This window comes from Suricata suricatta, chromosome 15 (assembly GCF_006229205.1).
Source record: "Suricata suricatta isolate VVHF042 chromosome 15, meerkat_22Aug2017_6uvM2_HiC, whole genome shotgun sequence".
Taxonomy (NCBI): Eukaryota; Metazoa; Chordata; class Mammalia; order Carnivora; family Herpestidae; genus Suricata; species Suricata suricatta.
The window spans coordinates 7,569,373-7,591,218 of NC_043714.1; the positions used below are offsets into that span (position 1 = coordinate 7,569,373).

At 42.9% G+C, this 21,846-nt stretch overlaps 1 protein-coding gene across 6 annotated transcripts in view; it reads left to right on the forward strand.

Annotated features, from left to right (window-relative positions):
- The window catches only part of LYN (LYN proto-oncogene, Src family tyrosine kinase), an 85,789-nt gene that overhangs the window by 23,729 nt on the left and 40,214 nt on the right, over positions 1 to 21,846 (forward strand). For 3 of the 6 annotated variants that reach the window (XM_029924057.1, XM_029924056.1, XM_029924054.1), the window contains exons 2-9: positions 369 to 505; positions 3,435 to 3,480; positions 4,473 to 4,578; positions 6,356 to 6,454; positions 6,836 to 6,939; positions 7,473 to 7,622; positions 8,453 to 8,605; positions 21,288 to 21,470. In XM_029924057.1, the coding sequence (XP_029779917.1) occupies positions 374 to 505; positions 3,435 to 3,480; positions 4,473 to 4,578; positions 6,356 to 6,454; positions 6,836 to 6,939; positions 7,473 to 7,622; positions 8,453 to 8,605; positions 21,288 to 21,470 (973 nt within the window). In that variant the 5' untranslated portion in view covers positions 369 to 373. The remainder of the gene's footprint in view (positions 1 to 368; positions 506 to 3,434; positions 3,481 to 4,472; positions 4,579 to 6,355; positions 6,455 to 6,835; positions 6,940 to 7,472; positions 7,623 to 8,452; positions 8,606 to 21,287; positions 21,471 to 21,846) is intronic. The other 3 variants (XM_029924059.1, XM_029924058.1, XM_029924055.1) reach the window with 1 other exon arrangement.

A 21,846-nucleotide genomic window follows, 5' to 3' on the forward strand; every position in this document is an offset into this window, starting at 1 on the left:
CCTCTGACTACTTCTTTCTCCACTTGCCTGAGTTAGGTGCCCTTTCCTGCATCCTGTGAGTCCTCCGTCATTGACTCGCCCCGTCGTATTGTAACTTTAATTCACACATCCCTCCCACAAGAATATGAGCATCCTCAGAGCAGGAATGCTGTCTCGTTGCCAGAAAATCGCTGCTTGACAAATCATTGTTGAATGAATGCATGCGTGAACAAACAAATGGGTACATGAACGGTATTCACATTGGAGTTTGTGATCTATAATAAAGACTGAAAATGTATTCTTCTTCTTCTCTGTTAATGGAGATATTTGGGAGCTTGAAGCCAGTTCCAGAATGGTAAAACGATGTCATTGCTTTTCTGTTCCAACAGGAAATATGGGATGTATAAAATCAAAAAGGAAAGACAATCTGAATGGCGATGGAATAGATTTGAAGCCTCAACCAGTACGTAATACTGACCGAACTATTTATGTGAGAGATCCAACGTCCAATAAACACCAAAGGCCAGTAAGTAGATAGCCTCAGGGGAGCATTCCCACAGCAGGATGAAAGCACGGCTCCGTAACTTAAACACCAGATCTGTAACATGTGCATGCGAAAAATCAAATCCGTTACTTGGGCCTCAAATAATTTTCAATATGCTTTGAAACTTAATCCTTTTAAAAGTTGGTAAACATTTTAGAGATAACCAGGCCACTTCCTGCACATAAAGGGGCCTTTGGCTGCCTTCTCATGTGAAAAGAAAATCATTTTTCATGAAACTGGCACAAAGATAACTCTTTATATATAAAGATAAATCTATCCATCATCTGGACCTGTATGACTTAGGGTAGGTAGTGAGATTAGTTCAGGGGTCTGGAGCAGAAGGAAATTCTGGGAACAAGTCAGAAGCTAAAAGAAGTGCTAATATGCCCTTTGGCATGTTGTATTTTACCCCATATCTTGTCATTCTTCAGTTAATTCCAAACAGTACAGATTCTGAAGTCCTGACTTATTGTAGGGAATTGAAAGATTAAAAACAATACACAGCTAATTCTGCCCCCTAACCTTGGACAGACATCTATGCCAGAGATTTTACAAGCGATATGCTACTCGATGCAGTTGGGAAATGCTTGGCAAAGGAGGACCTAATACTGTATCTGATTTCATGGAAAAGAGGAACAGAGCTTTGGATAGTTAGTCCCTTAAATGAACTTTATTTCAGATCTAGTATCCATATATATATAAGACATCTTATGGAATTCCTAAGCATTAAAGCTGGAAACCGTTTATTCCAAATTAGCCCCAATGCCTTTATTAAGAATTTTCATAGCGTCTCTAGTCTGACATGTTTTAAATCTAATGCCTTGGCATTATAAAAGTGTGTTACTGTTGCTAAGCCAAAGTTACATATTGTTACCTATGTCAGAGTCTCACACCATTGTTGAAATTGACGAGTCACTGTTGGCCTTAAAAATAAGTGGAGATGATGAGTGACTATATTATTGGTATTAATTATTGTACGTGATGTTTCTAGATAGATAAATTCATGTTACACTTATATAGAGAGAAACTCAAAACATAGAAGGATACAGCTTTAATACTTTAGTGATTATAAATACATATAAATAAGATATTTAAAAATATTACATGAACAAGCATAGATGTAGAACTACATTATATACACATGATTGATAGGAAATAAAATGATTTCGAGAATTGGAGTCACAGATAGTTTTCTTCTTACAGACTCGAAAGATCTCAGAAAAAGCATCTGGCTTTTTCTGGTATCACACGCAATGCATTTTACATGCTTGTGTACATGGTGTTCTTTTGAAATGATGAGGCCCTTTATTCCAAAAACACAAAGGCAAATAGCACGGACTTCCCAGTTTTCCTCCTATTAGTGTAAAGCAGGTTAAAAACTGAGTTGGAATGTGGAAGTAGGGGAAATGGTTGCAACCTTGCAACTCTCGTGGATACTGTGTTTTAGTCTGTGCCTTCGTGGTCACAGACGCCTTTGTTTCATGAGCCTGTTTGTTAGCTTGGCCTCATCCCATGGCCGTAGATGGCACTCCCAGCTACAGCGAGATGTGCCAGAGACGCATGCCTTGGCTTGCTGACAGAGGATCTCTAATGAGACCACAAGGCAGGACTGATGGAACTCAAGAGCACCCTGCGGAAGAGACATTTTACCCAGAAAGAGTCGCATATACGTGTTTTGGGCTCATAAAATACCAAAACATTTGTAAATTAAGGACTCATTGATATTTGACAATCAGCTTGCTTTCAAAGTGATTTAGTCTCTCATGTTCTAATTATTTCCTCTAAATCATTTATAATTGATCATGCAGCCTAATTATGCAAATCCACATAATTAAAAAATCAGCATAGAACTTCTTAAAATAAGTCTTCAAGGCGAACAGGGGCCCACGATTTTCTGATGCCAGGAAATACAGTCATGCCCCTTGCTCTGCCCACCCCTGCCCCCCACCCTTCTGATTGGAGATTTTATGGGCTAGTTTTCATCAGAAGGTTAAAGTTCAGTGCACACTGGGTCCCGTTCCATTAAGTCACTTTAATCAAGGAGAAAAGTTGCATGATGTGTGGGGATAGGCCTCTGACAGTATTTTTCCTTAAAAGGGGCCCAGGAGGTCTTACCATCCTCTCCACGGTCACCAAGACAAGAAGGAATTTGATTTAAAAAGTAATTGAGGCGGCCTTCTGTCCCCCAGACCCCTCCTGATAATTCACCTCCCATCAGAAATAATAGAAGATGCCTTGTTGTCCCCACGATGGATCCAGGGTCAGCTGTAGGAAGCTGGGTCCGCTAGGACTGGTTCTCAGCTCCTAGGGACCGAGCCCGGGCCGGTTTCTGACACAAGCCTGGGAAACACAGAGGTCAGCGGTCCTGCCCAGAGTGGCAGTCCCGCAAAGCCACTGTCCCTGGTGTCCAGTTTCCAAGCTGAGACCCCAGCCGCCACCTGTTTCTAGGCAGAAGGGGGCACAGAGGAAAAGGGGAGCCGGTTCCAAAGCCCCCACAACCATTCTCTTACCTACTTCCCTCCCCAGGCGCAGAGAATGTTAAAGAAGTCAGAGGCATGGCCGCTCAGCTGGGCAAATTGCCATCGCAAACAGTATTAGGGTCCTGTTGCTAAGTAAGGGGGAGACTGATGATCGGGCTGGCATCCAGCAGCCCCTGCCTCGAGTCCTTGTCACTTCCTGCTACCACGGCCAAATGACAGCTGTTAGAACGGAAAGCCATTTCACCAAGCTGTGTAGGTCGGGACAGAGATCCGCAGAATTTTTTCTCTGTTCTCCTCTTCTCTCTGGCTTAATAATTTAGCAGTTCCAAACCACATGTGCTGCTGTTAGAAAAATGACAGAACATGCAATGTGAACATGAGAAAGAAAAGCTAAATGTACAAATCCTTTCCTAACAAGTATTCTCTCCTAGGTTCCAGAGTCTCAGCTCTTACCGGGACAGAGGTTTCAAACCAAAGGTATGTTTTCATAGCAACGTGGTTTCTTTTCTTGACTGTTACAGGCTCTATGAGGTAGTCAGCTTGAGTTATTTTTTATTTATGTTTTTATTGTAGAAAAATACACGCAACATAAAATGTATTGCCGTCGCCATTTTTAAGCGTACGGTTAGTGGTAGTTAAGTACAGTCACATTACTGTGCGGCTGTCACCACCACCCATCTCCAGAACTTCTTTATCTTCCTGGACTGAACCTCTGTCCAAGCTAAACACTAGTTCGCCATTCCCTTACTCCCCTCTGCCCCTGACAGCCACCAACCATTCTGCTTGCAGTCTCAATGAGTTTGACTACTTAGGGTACCTCAACTAAATAGGATCGTAAAGTGTCCTTTTGTGTCTGGCTTATTTCACTTCTCATAAAGTCTTCCATTAAAAAAAAAATACTGGGGGGTGGGGGTTAAAAAAATACTTAGTTTTGAGGGAGAGAGTGAGGGAGGGGGATCAGAGAGAGCAGACTCCATTCTGTCAGCATAGAGCCGGCTGCAGGGCTCAAACTCGGGAACTGTGAGATCGTGACCTGACGAAAAATCAGGAGTCGGACACTTAGCTGACTGGCTAAGAGCCACCCAGGCGCCCCAGAATTTTCCTCCGTTTTAAGGCAGAATACTATTCTGTTGTCTGTACACACCACATTTTGTTTATCCATTCATTCGTCACTGAACACTTGGATTGTTTCCTCCTTTTAGCTTTTGTGCATAATGTTGCTCTGAACCTGGCTGAATAATTTCTTAAATATAGAGTTAGACTTAAGTATAGGTGTGGGCCCATGTGATTGGAGATAAACACTGTATCCGGTGCATATCATACGTTGCTTACCGTGGACCACGTGGGCTCTGAGCCCCACTGGGCAGGAAACACCCATCATTATTCATCTTTCGTGCCTGACAAGGACTTGTTAAAATGTTTCCGTTGATCGATTCTTGACAGTCTTCCTTCTCCGTCTTCATTTCTAGATCCAGAGGAGCAAGGAGACATCGTGGTAGCCTTGTACCCTTATGATGGCATCCATCCAGATGACTTGTCGTTCAAGAAAGGAGAGAAGATGAAGGTCCTGGAGGAGTAAGTACGCCTGCGCGCTGTGCCCACTGTCCCTGTGCTCAGGCCACTGCGTCCTGACCCCTTCGTTCAGCCTCTGGCCTCCTTGCTTCCTTTCATCTTTGGCTGGGAACACTCCCCCGGCTTCCTTTTGAGTACAGACCCTGGTTTCTTTCTTTCCCTCTGTGGCACCTTAAAAAGTCTGGGTCTGTGTGGAATTTGCATGTTATTTATATGCCATGTTTGTTTAGTTACATGACCCAAATCCAGACTGGGTTTCTGGGTGTAACTTGGTTTGAGTTTTCAGGACGCTGTGTTGAAGCATCAGTCATGTTAGAAAAGCCTTTACTCAGCAGTTGTAGCCCCTTCTGTGAAAACAGTGAGACATCATCATGCCCTTGACCTCTCTGTGCTGACTCACGCACCTGCGGCTCAGACCACGGAAGCCCAGTACCGAGAATAAGGGTTTCCTCGGTATTTCCCACTGATCGTGCATACGTTGTCACCTTGGCTCTACAACCACGCTGGAGGAGGGGGACCCCGTAGGAAGTACAAGGTGCTAAGTCGCTAAGTGGTTAAGAGCAGTTCTCACTTACTGGTTGAGCGTGAGCCTCGGCCTAAGCCTGACTCTGCCTCTTGATAGCTGTGTGACCGGGACAAGTCACTTCCTCTCTACACCTTGGTTTCTTCACTTACAAAATGAAAACAACAGAACCCCTGTCTTGAGATCGATGTGAGAATTAGTGTGCGTGTGTGCAAATACAGCACGGGCATACAGTAGGCAGCAGCCCCGTGTCAGTGCGGTGTCCTTCATGTCTTGTGGACATGGAGCCCAACCTTGTGTGGGGATCTGAAGATGATCATAGTTGAGGCTCATGGGGCCCCATCCATCCCTGCCTCCTTCCCTGGCCCCAGCCTCCTCCTGGACTCCATGCTGAGGCCAAGGACATGGGAATGAGCCTGCCTGCTTGGAATTATTAATTTTATGGTTTTCCTTTTTTACAAAACTATTTTATTTGTTTTAGAGAGAAAGCGTGTGAGCAGGGGAGGGGCAGAGAGAGAGGGAGACACAGCATCTGAAGCAGGCCTCAGGCCACTGTCAGCTATGCCCAAGGCTGGGGCTCAAACCCACAAACCATGAGATCATGACCAGGGCTGAAGTCAGATGCTCAGCCAGTTGAGTCACCCAGGCGCCCTGAATGTACATTTTTAAGTTTATTTATTTATTTTAAGGGAGTGAGGCGCAGAGAAAGGGAATGCGAGAGAATCTCAAGCAGGCTCCACACCGTTAATATGGAACCCAACATGGGGCTTGAACCCACGAACCACAAGATCATGGCCTAAGTCGAAGGTGGACACTCAACCGACTGAGTTACCCAGGCACCCCTATTTTATGGTTTTCTATATCTTCTTTCCCACAGCATCTGTGTATGGAAATTAATGTTTCCACATTTTAACAAAGGAGTTTATAACATAAGAACTATAGTTCATTATTCCATTGACTCCCATTTCTTAGAGTCCTGGGGAGGAGTCACAAATGTTGCTGCTCCAAGATGGGACCCATTTCCACCAGCTCGTGTTCGTGTAGCGCTGGGCACCGTGACCCAGTTGTGAGACTGTTGGCCCTTGCTTTCGTCTCTCAACATATCTGTTTTCCAGCAAAATGAGGGAATTTCCCACTGGATTCTGGGGTGCCAGGATCATCTCACTCACCCTTGCCCCCCAAAACAAACATCTTAAGACAGTTGCAGCTCTTGACTCACTGGACACAAACCCTTCATGACGTCTGTTTCCATTCCAGACACGGAGAATGGTGGAAGGCTAAATCCCTTACAACGAAGAGAGAGGGTTTCATCCCCAGCAACTACGTGGCCAAAGTGAACACACTGGAAACAGAAGAGTGAGTCCTTTACTCGTCCTTTACACGTCATCTTGGGTGATTTGTTACATTGGCTTTCATGTTTATTCCTTATCTTTTTCCTTTTCTTTCTTTCTTTTTTTTTTTTTTGAAGTTTTTACCTTTATTAATGCATTTTGAGAGAGAGAGCATGTGCAGGAGGGGCAGGGAGAGAGGGAGAGAGGGAGAATTCCAAGCAGTCTCCACACTGTGAGTGCAAGGAGCCTGATGTGGGGCTCGAACTCACGAACTCGCAAGACCCTGACCTGAGCTGAACTCAAGAGTCAGACGCTTAACCAGCTGAGCCCCCCGGGGCCCCCCAGTTCCTTACTTTTTTCCTTCCCTGGAGCATAACATCCATGAAATGTCACACTGTCTTCTCAGGTGGTTTTTCAAGGACATAACCAGGAAAGACGCCGAAAGGCAGCTTCTGGCGCCCGGAAACAGTGCTGGGGCTTTTCTTATCAGAGAAAGTGAAACATTAAAAGGTAGGAAGTGGTTTAAATCCTCTTAATAGATCTCTACTTCACAAATCGTTCATAGAAACCAGTCTAGAATTCTTTTTTAGAAAAAGATACATTATGTGCTGGTAGCAAAAATTTTATAGTTTGATAACAAATACTCTCCAAAGATTAGTTTTACTACTGAAAGTAACATAGGAAACACATAATTATGGCCATTTCTTACCACGCTTTGTTTGCTGAGCCTCTAACATTATGATTTAGAGTAAATCTTGAAACTTGAAGAGAAAGAAAATCGAAGCACATTTTCAATGCAGCAAAACAATAAAACAAACTATTGTGCAGAAGGAAAATGGCACGTTGGTCAGCTTCGTAGCAAACAAAATACCAGCCTCATTTGTCAAGCAGACTCTTTATAGGCCTTTACAAATTATGCACTACATACATACTTAATTTACATTTTGCATGTTTTATGGCAAAATGCATACTGTCATGTTGCATAAGGCAGATCTTACTTCTAAAATATAAGCATAATCTTTCCTTGTGTTTTTCCCTCACAGGAAGCTTCTCTCTGTCTGTCAGAGATTACGACCCTGTGCACGGTGATGTTATTAAGCACTACAAAATTAGAAGTCTGGACAATGGGGGTTATTACATCTCTCCACGAATCACCTTTCCTTGTATCAGTGACATGATTAAGCATTACCAAAGTAAGTAAAAACTGAAGGTCGGACAAGGCAAAACAGATTATTATGAGATGCAGGGTGTCAGACAATTTTTATGTTAAAATTCTTCTATATCATACATCCTTTGGATGAAGTCGGAGAATCCGATCCTATAATTGATTCTAAATTCATCTATAATTAAGTCTGCATTTAAAGTCTGATTTGATCCTAGTGGATAATTATCCTGGTCCTTCCTACCTCGTCTATGCTGTTTGACAGTTCACATTCCAGAATTGTGAAGAGCAAAATGAATATTCTTCTCACGTAGTACATATTTTTACAACACATCTTTAAATATTTGGAATCAGGATGCAGATTTGCAGATATGTGTCTTTGTATGTATTCGTATATCTGTGGGGGGGGAGGAAAAGGTAATACATATGCTGGGTAAAAGAAAACAGACATGACAATGACTAGAAAATATTTAGAAGTGGCAAGTCAGTGGTCCTCTGTCTCCAACGCCACTTTTCAGCCCTGTTCAGTCAAACTGTGGGCAGCCTCTGGGTTCATGCCCTGTGTGATCAAAGTCCGTGTTGGAGGGTGGCCATGGGTACTCTTTATTTCTAGAACCCACTCTGAGGGAAAATACCCTGAGGCTTGCTAATGGATAAAATCAAGACATGTTTTAAATTCTCTTTCATGTAAGAATTTCAAAAGTCATGGTGAGACAAGTGATACCCCCACAACATTTTGGGTTCAGAGACTCCGTCGAGCCGGAAGTGGTCACACGAGTCGTCAAAATTCCTTCATGGGTATTGGTAAAATACAGAGTATGACATTTCTCAACCTTTTTTATTTTTGTTCTTTCAAATCAGAGCAGTCAGATGGCTTGTGCAGAAGATTGGAGAAGGCGTGTATTAGTCCCAAACCTCAAAAGCCGTGGGACAAGGATGCCTGGGAGATCCCACGGGAGTCCATCAAGTTGTTGAAAAGGCTTGGTGCCGGGCAGTTCGGGGAAGTCTGGATGGGTGAGTCGTGGCTCTGGAGGAGGTTACCAGAGAAATGAGGGCTCAAGGCACTGTTGATGCGTTTTCCCAGCCCGAACGCTAAGCCATGTCGGAAGCAGCATTTCTTTTGTTTTGCTCTGCCCGCTTGGCATCAAGAACTGGCCTGCAAATCTGTTTGATTGGACTCTCTTCCTTGCAATTCTCTCCCTTCTTTTTTAAAACATTTTTTAGTATATATTTTTAAAATTTTAGTTGAATTACAGCTGACATTCAACATTATATTCGTTTCTGGTGCACAAAAATAAGTGATTCAGCAATTCTATATGTCATGCTCTGCTTGCCATGGGTATGGTCACTGTCACCGTACAACATTATTGTAATATTAGTGACTGTATCTTCCATGCTGTACTTTTCATCCCCATGAGCGGTTTATTTTATAACTGGAGGTTTGTACCCCTTACTCCCCTTTGTCTATTTCACCCCCACCCATCCCCACCCTAGTAGATCTCTTTTAGAATAAACTTGTAGGGGCTTCTGAGTGGCTAATTCGGTTAGGTGTCCAACTTCAGCTCAGGTCATGATCTCGTGGTTCATGGGTTCAAGCCCCACATTGGGCTCTATGCTGACAGCTCAGAGCCTGGAGCCTGTTTCGGATTCTGTGTGTCTCTGCCCCTCTCCAACTCATGCTCTGTCTCTCAAAAATAAATAAACACTAAAAAAAGTTTAAAATAATCATTTATAAGGAAGAGGGCAGTGCATTATTCTCCTGATTATTGTGTCTATTTGTTCATGATTCTCTCATGACTGGATTCTCTGGACACATATTTGGAGTGCAGGAAATTTGCTTCCATCTCAGAGAAAATTATGTTCTGGGTTAGGATCATTCTTACTAGTGGCCGTGATAGGAAGCATCACACTTATTTCAGTTTCTGACCAAAAAAGTTTCTAAAGCTGTTCAAAGTGCCATCATTAATGAGTCATTCCTTACCGTTAAATCCTGCCTTCTCAGGCTGATAAGAATTACACCAAAATTATACCAGTAACTTCTCCAAGGGGTTTTTCTGCCCCCCATCTGTCTTTTCTAAAGTTTTTTTACATTGAATGTGAATTTCTTTTTCTATAGTGATAGAATTTTTGAAACATTTTTTTTTAAAAATTCATGTTCTCTTCGAGGTTCTAACTGAAAATGCAGTTACTCTGGTTAAGGATAACATGTGAGGTCCTACACATCTTACTGGATCACTTTTTCTGGGCCAGCTTTCTGTGAGCGAAAGCAGCGATGATTTCTAGAGAGAAGAAAGGGTAGCAGCTTTTAATAGTGTGCAGTCCCAGCGGGGCAGAAACTAGGGACTCTCTCAGCCCGCTGTAGCAGTGTATGTAGATAGTTCACTTGCTCACCCAGGGGTCTGCGAGGGAGAGGTTTCTCCTCCGGAATCTTGGCCCCTCGGACCAGAGTTTTGCCTATGAAATCCTGCTGGTGCTGCTTTGGTCAAAGCATCTTTTAAAAAGGCTGATACTGACCCAGCATACGATGCATTCTTCCTGCACTGTAAGTCTGTGAACATAGTATGGAATTCAGGTAAATTGTCATTCTTCATTGTGGCTGGCATGTTTCAGAACCCATCAGTAGTGCATATCGGATGCGCCATTTCCGTCCCAGTCAGCAGATTCCTGGGTGTGAGATTAGCTACAGACGTGTCCTCTTCTAATTCACACTCTCTGGTTCAAGTCATAATATCAACCCCCCCACTTTCTCTGTCTGCTCTTTTCCTTTAATGGAGGTAAAATCTGTGTAACGTAAAATCAGTCATCTTAAAGTGAACAATGTTCAGTGACATTGACTACATTCACGACCACCAACTCTGTCAAGTTCCAAAATATTTTCATCAGCCTAAAAGGAAGCACTTTACCTGTTAAGTAGTCATTTCCTGTTTCTCCTTCCCCCCAGACCCTTGCAACCACCATTCTACTCTGTCTCTATGAATCTGACTAGTCTAGGTACCTCATGGAAGTGGAATCATACAGTATTTGCATTTTTGTGACTGGCACCCGTCACTTAACATAATATCCTCAAGGTTCAACCATATTGTAGCATGTGTCAGATGTTTTCCTTTTTATAGCCAAATAATATTCCCCCTTTTATTAAAGTTGTATTTTTTTATTTAGAGAGAGTGTGCTTGTGTGCGAGCAGAGGAGGGACAGAGAGATAGATACAGAGAGAGAGAATCCCAAGCTGACAGAGCAGAGCCCGACAACATGAGTGAGGCTTGGTTTCTCGAACAATGAGATCATGACCTGAGCCAAAATCAAGAGTCGGACACTTAACCAACAGCCACCCAGGCACCTCGATTCTACTGGATGGATAAACCATAATTTCTTTATCTGTTGATGGATATTTGGGTTGTTTCCGCCGTTTGGCTATTGTGAATAATGCTGCTATGAACATTCACGTGCAGAATGTGTAGACAAATGTTCCCATTTCTCTTGGGTATATACATCATTTTAGGAGTGAAATTGCTGGGTGGCATGGTAATTCTATTATAAACTTTTCCAGGACCCATCAAACTGTTTCTGTTCATTGGAAAAAAAAAAAAAAAAGCCACCTACTTTATCCCCCTGAGGTATTTGTATTTATTTCCTAATATCCACAGTATGGAGGCAGGAATAGTACAAGAAACATTGCAAACCCTTCTCCTGAGTTTACCAGTTCGTAGTTTACTACATTTGCTTTATCTTTTTTACACACACACACACACACACACACACACACACACACACATACACACATTTTATTTTTGTTGTTAAACCCCTTTTGAGTTATTTGGAAGTATTGATGACCTCTCACCCCTAAATACTAAAACATATGTCTCCGAAGTGCAGGGCCATTATCTGACATGCTATGTTGGCCATATTCAGGAAATCTAACACTGATGCATACTATTTCACTAACAAGAGTCCAGAATTTCTCTAGTTGTCCCAGTAATGCTCATCGGCTCCCTAGGATTATATATTTGTGCTTAGTTGACATGTCTTCACTATCCTTTGATCTGAAGCAGTCCTTTGGCCCTCCATCCGTTATGACACTGACATTTTATAGAAGGGTCACTTCTTTTGTCGAACGCCCCTCATTTGCCCCCACACTGTCTTGGTGCGTGAATAGTCCCTAAGTACTAAGCGATGCTGTGTCCTCCGGGCATCGACCAGGAGGCACAAAATATCACTTGATCCCATCATGGCTGACGGTCTGTTTGATTTTAATGAGGTGTGCCAGGTGTCTCCATCGTAAATATTACTTTTTAATTCCCTTTTGTAACTAACGAATAATCTGTCAGGACAGTAAATGTCCTCTACCCCAAAAGAGCTTTCCCTAGATGGTTTCCACATTACCTGCTCATCTTGAACTCTCTTCCCTCTCAGAAGCCATAACTCCTCTAAAGAGAGGCTGCCCCTGCCCTCCTCCACACCCCCCTCCCCCCGAACGTGTCTGCTCCAACCTGCTGGCTCCTTAGGGAACCAGGGACCTACCTTCTCCCCCAGCCATCTCAGTGCTCTTTCCTCCCTGTGTGTACTATGACTCTGAGCAAGAGGGAGATGATCGAAGTGGGCACAGCGAGATAGGACGGAGGGGAGGAAGGATTGCACCATGTCCACTGGCCCCCTTCTGGGCACATACTCAGCGATGATCTCGTGTACTCGTTATCATTTGATAAACAGAGACACTAGACTCGGATAGCAACTTGCCCAAAGTCATTCAACGTGGAGAAGAGGCCAGGCACTCCGGCATCCCAGATGCCTGGGTTTGTTTGCTAATCAGCTATTTATAAATTAATTTGATCTCATCAGTTTCCTCATCAGTAAAATGGGCAAACACCTGTCTTCTCAGTTGCTGACAGAAGAATGAGATGATACACCTGACGTGTTTCCTACAGAATACGGTTCTGTGCACTCTACTTTTTTATCTTTATTTTACTGTATTTGACTGTAGCTGTGAGCTATATTTTAGTGGATTTACCGCAATTTCAATCACAAATTCAAACTATGAAGAATCCAGTTAGGCTTTCCTGTGGATATTTGCTGGCAAAGGAATTGCATACCTGTCATGAAGAGAAAAGTAGAGGGGACTTAACTGGGGTACTGTTCTGCTCTGAGACAGTAACCCTGCATCTGCAGTGATGGTAATGGAATTGAGGTCCAACCTCCCTGTGTCCAGCTGTGAGGCCAAGAGGAAGGCGTCCAACCACGTGCTATGTGCCCTCAAGAGATAAGAGTTAAGATCTGCTAGTCTGAGAAGCTATGGCTTTGAGGGGAAGACATTATGATAGGCCCCTTGTGTTTTCTTAAAATTGTTTTGAGGGTTACTAGCAAGTAGAATGGTAACCACTCTGCCAGCTTCGCGATGGTGGCGCTCACAAGTGCCATTTGAGACTGACATGGGGATGTGCTCGGGGGAAGTCCAGGGCGAGGTGGCAGTGAGGGTGGAGGGGGCGGGGGGCGGCGCACGGCTGAGTAGCCCTGTTCACGGCACAGTTTTGTCCTGAGTGGCCCAAGCTGTGCTGAAATTGTCACCTGGAGCTCAAGCACATTGGTCCTTCTCAGATTAGGAAAGCCTCAGCTTCCGATTCTAGATAGTCTAGATCCTCCGGCCCATTTCTCACCCTCCCCTGTTCACGGGCTTCCACTGGCCATGTGCTAAAGGTTCCCACTGATTTTAGAGAGCGTCTTTTTGCCTGTGCCCAGGTGGTGGGAAAAACTGAAGTTCAGAAGAAATAAGAATGAGGCATTGAAAAATAAGTAAGTGTTCTATCCAAAGTGTTACTTTTTATTTAAATTGCTTGAAAGAGGGTAAAAACCTTGCGAAAAATTCATCGTTTGAATAGATTTGCTAATAATTTTATGTGTGTGTAAAGTGCACCTAACATAAAATTTACCATCTTCACCATTTTTAGGTGTATAGTTCAGTACTGTTAATGGACATTCACATTATATAACCAATTCTCAAAACTCTTTTTTTTAATATTTTTAAAATGTGTTATTTACTTTTGAGAGACAGAGAGAGCACAAACAAGGGAGGGGCAGAGAGAGAGGGAGACACAGAATCCAAAGCAGGCTCCAGGCTGTGAGCTGTCAGGACAGAGCCCGACGCAGGGCTCAAACTCAGGATCTGTGAGATCATGACCTGAGCTAAAGTTGGATGTTTAACCAACTGAGCCACCTAGGCATCCCAGATTCTGGGTTTTTTAAATCAAATGTTTTATTTTGAGGGGCGCCTGGGTGGCTCAGTCAGTTGAGCATCTGACTCTTGATATTGGTTCCGGTCATGACCTCACGGTTCATGGGTTCAAGTCCCACCTTGGGCTCTGGGCTGACAGTGCAGAGCCTGCTTGGGATTCTCTCTTCCTCTCTCTCTGCCTCTCCCCTGCTCATGTGTGCTCTTTCTCTCTCAAATAAATAAACATTAAGAAAACCTTTCTATTTTGAGATAATTATAGATTCACATGCAATTGTAAGAAATAATACATAAATTAAAACATGTCATGCAAACACTTTTACATGAATGTTTGTAAGAGCATTATTCCTAATAGGTAAAGACTGTAAACAGCCCACATGTCCATCAATTGAATGGATACACAAAATGTGCTGTTTCCATACAATAGAATATTATTCAGCAATAAAGAAAGAATGAAGTACTGACACATGCCACCACGGGGTGACCCTTGAAAACCACAGGTTAGATGACAGAAGCCAGACACAAAGGACCACGTATTATGTGATTCCATTTGTGCGAAACATTGTGAATAGGCAAATCTGTAAAGACAAAGTAGATGAGTGGCTGCCTCAGTTGTGGGGCTGGGAGCTCAGGAACGTGACTGTTAATGGCCATGGGGTTTCTTTTGGGGGTGATGAAAATGTCCCAATAATCGATTGTGCTGCCGGGCCCACAATTCTGAATATACAAAAACCAATGAATTATATACTTTAAACAGGTAAATGGTATGATATGTGAATTCTATTTCAGTAAAGCGTGTGTGTGTGGGTGTGTGTGTGTGCATGCGCGCGTGTGTGTGTCAACAGTACAAAGAGATCCCAGACATGAGTTTCCCCCGATGGTAACACTGCAAAACTGGAGTATGGCGTCACTGCCAGGATATTGACGTTATTTAATCATGCTTTTCTCCTAGTCTTGTATTGAAGGAAGGAGGAGGGGGGAGGAAGGGGACAGGGAAGGAAAGAAAGAAGGAATAAAAGAGAAGAGAGCAAAATAGAAATTTTGACCTGGGATCTTTTGCAGATACGGTTCTATGAATTTGGCCCTCAGGAAGCACTTCCTTTGCTATCGAAATAACGTCAACATGCTGAATGCATTTAGCAGAGGAATACTGGGAGTAAGACCAAAAGAATAAACGATTGGTGACATTATGTTACGGATCAGAGGTCAGAGGATGCCCCCCTCCTGGGTGTGTCTGTGTGTCCTGCTCCATCCGTCCGAGCACTGGTGTAACAGCAAGGTCTGCAGTTTACAGCTGCCTGAGTTTTAGTTTTTTTATTTCTCTTTTCGTATTTTACTTCCCAAGAGATGAGCAGCCTAGTTTTTCTCATGGATAGGATCTTTATTTTGTTCTACTTTCTCTACCACTGGTAACCAAGTAAACTTGTATTTTTGTGAAGTTCATAGACTGGCAGTCACATTTTATGCTCCAGACAAAACTTTGGGTCTGACACGCAGGAACAAATACGAGGAAGTGACCTGTTCTGGGGGAGGCGAGGGTGGGGATCAAAGAAAGGAGTTTCTCCCTCAAGCTGTTTCCTCTCGTTCATGTGATCCTCTTGACATCTGGCTTGGTGACACGTTTTCCCCCACGGATTGTCGGATTCCAAGGGAACTGGCTGGTCTGTGAAGCCAAAGACGATGTTTCCTGTTAACCGCTTGATCTGTGAAGAGACTTTATAGGAGAAAGGGAGCTTGTTTTCAGTTGAATTTGCCTGATAAATGTTCATTTGAGCCAGTTGCGTTGATATTAATCACCAGCCGAAATCAACCACATGCATCTCTTTTGAAGCCCGGCTTCCATTTTGTGGCACTTAGATGCTTTTTATAGCAAATCAGTCGCACCTGTAAATGGAACTTTCTCAAAGCGTCACACTGGCTTTCTTGAACTGTGCCAAGGTGGCACTGTTGAAGAAATTCTTGTTCAAATGTTCATTTGTTTATTTTGAGAGACAGAGAGAGGAGAGAGAAAAGGCACACGTGTGAGTTCGGGAGGGGCAGAGAGAGACAGAGTGAGAGAATCCCAGGCCTGGTGTGGGGCTGGATCTCATGACCTGAGCTAAAATTAAGAGTCAGACTGAGCCACCCAGGCTCCCTCTCAAATGATTTTTTTCTTTTAAATCACTGTCTGTCTGTAACGCCAACCCAAATCTCCATGACTAGGTTAATGGAACCTATACCCTACTGGAGAATGCCTTGATAAAGTACAATTTTATCCTTAGTGCTGAATAAAATTCATGCTTTAGCACAGGTTGGAAACTCACCCTCTTATTTGAATCCCACCGTCCTGGTGAGTTTGGAAGCCATTCTGAGCTGCGCTTGACCCACCGTTCATCTCAAACTCCTTATCAGCATTTTTAATATCTTCAGCAGCTGTGCTGTTTCCTGACCACGTTTTCCCCTACCCTTGGAAGGCATTTTTTTCCTTCATCCTTTACCCATAATTTTATTTACGTAAAAGGCTCAGTGAGTTCCATTGTTTGACGCCAAAGGGAGAACAGTTTTGTTTCTGTCGCTTTTATTGTTGGGTGACCTAAATGGCAGACTGAAAGGTGCATACGACATAAATATTCAGCATCACAAGTAATTACAAAATGACAACTGGTGTGGTGACCGCTGAGGTCACGTGGTGGAAACCTGCCAGCACCCAGCCGCCCCCCGCTTACCCTTTACAACCACAACCACACCGTCCCCCAAAAAGACCGCCCCCCAAAGGCAGCTGACCTTCTGACTTTTGTGATAATTTCCTTTTGTTTATATTTCTGTTACTTATGTATGTGGGGCTGTGCATCCTCAAAGAATATAGGATAGTTTTGCCTGTGTTTAAACTTTATATAAATGAATCATACCAAACCCGGTCCTTTTCTTAGGTCTTGCCTCTTCTGTTCCACAATATAGTTGTGAGAATCGTCATGTTTTTGGGTATGGCAACAGGTCATTTACTTCCATTGCTATATCGTATTGTGTTATATTTGTACTCAAGGTGTATAGCGGTTTAGCTGTTGATTTCACTATTTATTCTTAAAGGTTTGAGAGAGAGAAAGAGAGGGTGAGTGAACAGGGGAGGGGCAGAGAAAGAGCGACAGAGGATCCAAAGCAGGCTCTGTGCCAACAGCAGCAAGACTGACGCAGGGCTCAAACTCACAAACTGTGAGACCATGACCTGAGCCAAAGTTGGATGCTCAACCAACTGAGCCATCCAGACGCCCCTGATTTCACTATTTATTGACAGAACTGGACATGTTCCCAGTTTAAAGCAGCTGTGAATGGCAGTTCTGCTAGGAACTTCTTTGTCCTGGGTCAAGGGTCCATGAGTTTTTCAAGGGTGGCCAGGAGTCCAGCGGCTGGATCACAGGAGTATAAATCTTCAACATGACTAAACATCATCAACTTTGTTTCCAAAGTGCTTGTCCCAGGAGAGTCTGTGTGCCATTTCCTGATAACAGAATTGTATCTAGAAGGAGGTAGGCCACACGCCTGTGTGTGTGTGTGTGTGTGTGTGTGTGTGTGTGTGTGTGTGGTCACTCAACATGATTGCGCTTGAAAGGAGGATGTTCTGTCAACATCCTTCACAAGCCCCTGGGAATGTTGTTAAAGACAAGCTTCACAGCTGAATTTCACTGATGGCCAGAAAAGAGCACAGAAGGTGGCCTTGGGGAGCTGCGCCAGGTTCTCCGCCACGGTCATGCGCTCATGGCTCTCACGTCGTGAGCTTTGTGATTTTTGTCGGGCTGGGCGGTGATTTCTGCCTATAGCTTTATTTGCATTTCTCTGGTTACTAATAACATTGAGTCCTTTTTACATGTTTGTAAAAAGCCATTCGGACTTCTTCTTTTCAAAATGCCATTCAAGCCTTTGCCTATTTTTCTATTTTTCTTATTGATTTGTAGGAATTCTTTATATATTCTGGACACTAGTCCTGTGTCGGTTACACGTGTCAAAGAGAGTGTATTTTCTTGCTATGTTTTGCCACGGATACAGTCATGTAACTGAGGATCTAGGTATAAAGCGTTTTTGCATGTTATATAATATAATTTGTGCATTTATTATGGAAGTATGGTTGGCGCACAATGTTCCATTTCCTTCAGATGTACAACATAGGGATTGACAGTCCTGTACATCGCTCACTGCTCACCACAGTAAGTGTGGTGACCGTCTGTCACCACGTAACGTAATCGCAATATTATTGACTAGCATCCCTAAGCTGTGCGTACCGTGTCTGTGACTTATTTATTTTATAACAGGAAGTTTGTATGCCTTTATCCCTCCACTTACTACGCCCATCCCCGCACCTCCCCCTCCCCTCTGACAACCACCAGTTTGTTCTCTGTTGAGTCTGTTTTTGCGTTTTGTTTGTTCGTTTATTTTGTCTTTTTAGATTGCACATATAAGTGGAATCACATTGTATTTATCTTTCTCTGACTTCACTTAGCATAATGCCCTCTAGGCCTCTCCATGTTGCTACCAAGGGCAAGATCTCATTGTTTCTTACGGCTGAGTCAATTCCATCGTGTGTGCGCGCGCGCGCGTGTGTGTGTGTGTGTGTGTGTGACTTCTTTATCCACTCCTCTCCCGATGGACACTAAGGTTCCTTCCATATCCTAGCTACTGTCAATCACGCAGCAATAAACACAGAGTTGCTCAGATCCTTTAGAATTAATGTTTTCATTTTCACTGGGTAAATACCCAAAAGTAGAATTACTGGGTCATATGGTATTTCAATTTTTAATTTTTTAGGAAACTCCATACTATTTAAAAAAAATTTTTTTTATTGTTTATATATTTTTGAGAGAAAGAGAGACAGAGTGTAAACAGAAGAGAAGCAGAGAGAGAGGGAGACACAGAATCCAAAGCAGGCTCCAGGCTCGGAGCTGTCAGCACAGGGCTCAAACTCATGAACCCTGAGATCATGACCTGAGCCAAAGTCAGACATTTAACCAACTGAGCCACCCAGGCGCCCCAGGAAATTCCATACTATTTTCCACAGTGGCTGTACCTGTTTACATTCCTATCAACAGTGTATGAGGGTTCCTTTTTCTCCACGTCCTTACCACCACTTGTTATTTCTTGTCTTCTTGATACTATCCATTCTGACAGGTGTGAGGTGGGATCCCACTGGGGCTTTGATTTGCATTTCCCTGATGATTAGTGATGTTGAACATCTTTTCATAGATCTGTCGGCCATCTGTAAGTCTTTGGAAAAAAGACTGTTCAGGTCCCCTGTCCATTTTTAATCATATTATTTGGATTTTCTGGTGTTGAGTTGTAGAAGTTTCTTATATATTTGGATATTAACCCCTTATTGGATGTATCATTTGCAAATCTCTCTTTGCATCCAGTAGGCTGTCTTTTCATTTTGCTGGTTTCCTTTGCTGTACAGAAACTGTTTATTTTTGTGTAGTGCCAGTAGTTTACTTTTGCTTTTGTTTTCCTTCCCTGAGGAGACTTACTCATAAATATGTTGTGAAGACTGACGTCCAGGAGCGTACTGTCTATGCTTTCTTTTAGGTTTATAGTTTCAGGTCTTATATTTAAGTCTTTAATCTATTTTGAGGTGGTGGTTGTTGTTGTTAATGGTGCAAGAAAGTGGTCCAGTTTCATTCTTTTGCATGTAGCTCTCCAATTTTCCTGACACCATTTCTCGTAAAGGCTATCTTTTCTTCATTGTATATTCTTGCCTTCTTTATCATAGATTAATTGACCATATGAGTTTATTTATGGGCTCTCTTTTCTATTCCATTGATCTATGTGTCTATTTTTGTGCTGATACCACGCTGTTTTGATTACTGCGACTTTGTACTAAATGGTGAAATCTGATTGAAATCCCCTCTGTTCTTTCTCAAGATTGCTTTGGTTCTTCTGGGTCTTTTGTGGCTTCATACAAATTTTAGGATTATTTGTTCTAGTTCTGTAAAAAAAAAAAATGCTGTTGGCATTTTGATAGGGAGTGTATTGAATCTGTAGATTGCTTTCCATTAGTTTGTGTCATTTTCAATTTCTTTCATCAGTGTTTTGTAGTTTTCAGAGTACAGATCTTTTACCTCTTGGTTAAATTTGTTTGATATTTATTCCTTTTCATACAATTGTAATTGGGATTCTTTTCTTAATTTCTTTCAGCTACTTCATTATTAGTGTATAGAAATAACTTTGTATCCTGCAACTTTTCTGAATTCATTATTGGATATATTGATATATATAAATTTAAAACAATTTAGAATGAGTCATTTTTACTTTAATTTAAAACATGTTTATCATGGAAAGTGTGCTCCTTAATCACCATCCCCTCTTTCACCCATCCAGCATTCCCCTCTCCTTTGATAGCCATCCGTTCATTCTCTGTAGTTAAAAGTCTGTTTCTTGGCTTGTCTCTTTCTCTATTTTTTCCTTTGCTCATTTGTCTTGCTTCTTAAATTCCACAAAAATACGAGTGATATCATTTGGCATTTGCCATTTTCTGTCTTATTTTGCTTAGTAATATCCTCTAGCTCCATCCATGTTGTTGCAAATGGGACGATTTCATTCTTGTTTGTGGGTGAATAACATTCCACTGTGTGTGTGTGTGTGTGTGTGTGTGTGTGTTTACAAACACAGACCACGTCTTCTTTATCCATTCATCTACTGATGGACACTTGGGCTGTTTCCATAGTTTGGCTGTTGTAATTAATGCTGCAGGAAACACAGAAGTGCATGTATCCTTTTGAATTAGTGTTTTTTGTGTTTGGGGGGTAAATGTCCAGTAGTCCAATTCCTGAATCATCAGGTAGTTCTATTTTTACCTTTTTGAGGAACCTCCATACTGTTTGCCACAGCGACTGTACCAGTTTGCATTCCCACCAACAGTGTACGAGGGTTCCTTTTCCTCCACGCTTGTTTTCACTAACACTTATGTTTCTCACATTTTTTATTTTGGCCATTCTGACAGGAGCAAGGTGATATGTCATTGTAGTTTTGAGATAATGAATATTCTTGATTCTTTTCTTTTTAATTTTTTTTAACATTTATTTATTTTTGAGAGAGACACACAGAGTGTGAGTGAGGGAAGGGCAGAGAGAGAGGGAGACACAGAATCTGAAGCAGGCTCTAAGCTCTGAGTTGTCAGCACAGAGCCTGATGCAGGGCTTGAACCCACAAACCGTGAGATCATGGCCTGAGCCGAAGTTGGGCGCTTAGCTGACTGAACCACCCAGGTGCCCTAAGTGCTTTTTTTTTTAAAATACTGCTTTATGAAAACCTTTTGATTTTGGAATAATGTTAGATTTCTTTGGTAAAGATGGCACAGAGAATTCTCATACTCCCTGACCCCGGCTCCCTAAATGCTAACACCGGGAGAGTTTTTGTGTAAGTTTTCTTCTACCTAAAATGACATTTTCTTTGAAGCCTGCGTCATTTTTGATTTGCGGTTTGATAAAACGTGCCCTCTCTTCTGCTTTCTTCTAGGTTCCTATAACAACAGTACCAAAGTGGCCGTGAAAACCCTGAAGCCGGGCACCATGTCTGTGCAGGCCTTCCTGGAGGAAGCGAACCTCATGAAGACCCTGCAGCATGACAAGCTGGTGCGGCTCTACGCCGTGGTCACCAGGGAGGAGCCCATCTACATCATCACCGAGTACATGGCCAAGGGTGAGCGCGCCCCCGAACCCAGTGCGTGAACAGCCTCAGCGTTCTGAGAGGGAAATGTTAAATGTTCAAAGAACGTTCAGATCATTTTAGTTTTAAACCAGCATGCTCTTGGGGCGCCTGGGGGGCTCAGTCAGTGAAGCGTCTCACTTCAGCTCAGGGCATGATCTCACAGTTCATGGGTTCAAGTCCCATATTGGGCTCTGGGCTGACAGCTCAGAGCCTGGAGCCTGCTTCGGATTCTGTGTGTCCCTCTCTCTCTGACCCTCCTCTGCTCGTGATCTGTCTCTCTCTGTCTCTCAAAAATAAACAAACATTTAAAAAAAAAACCTTTAAGGGCGCCTGGGTGGCTCAGTCGGTTAAGCCTCTGGCTTCAGCC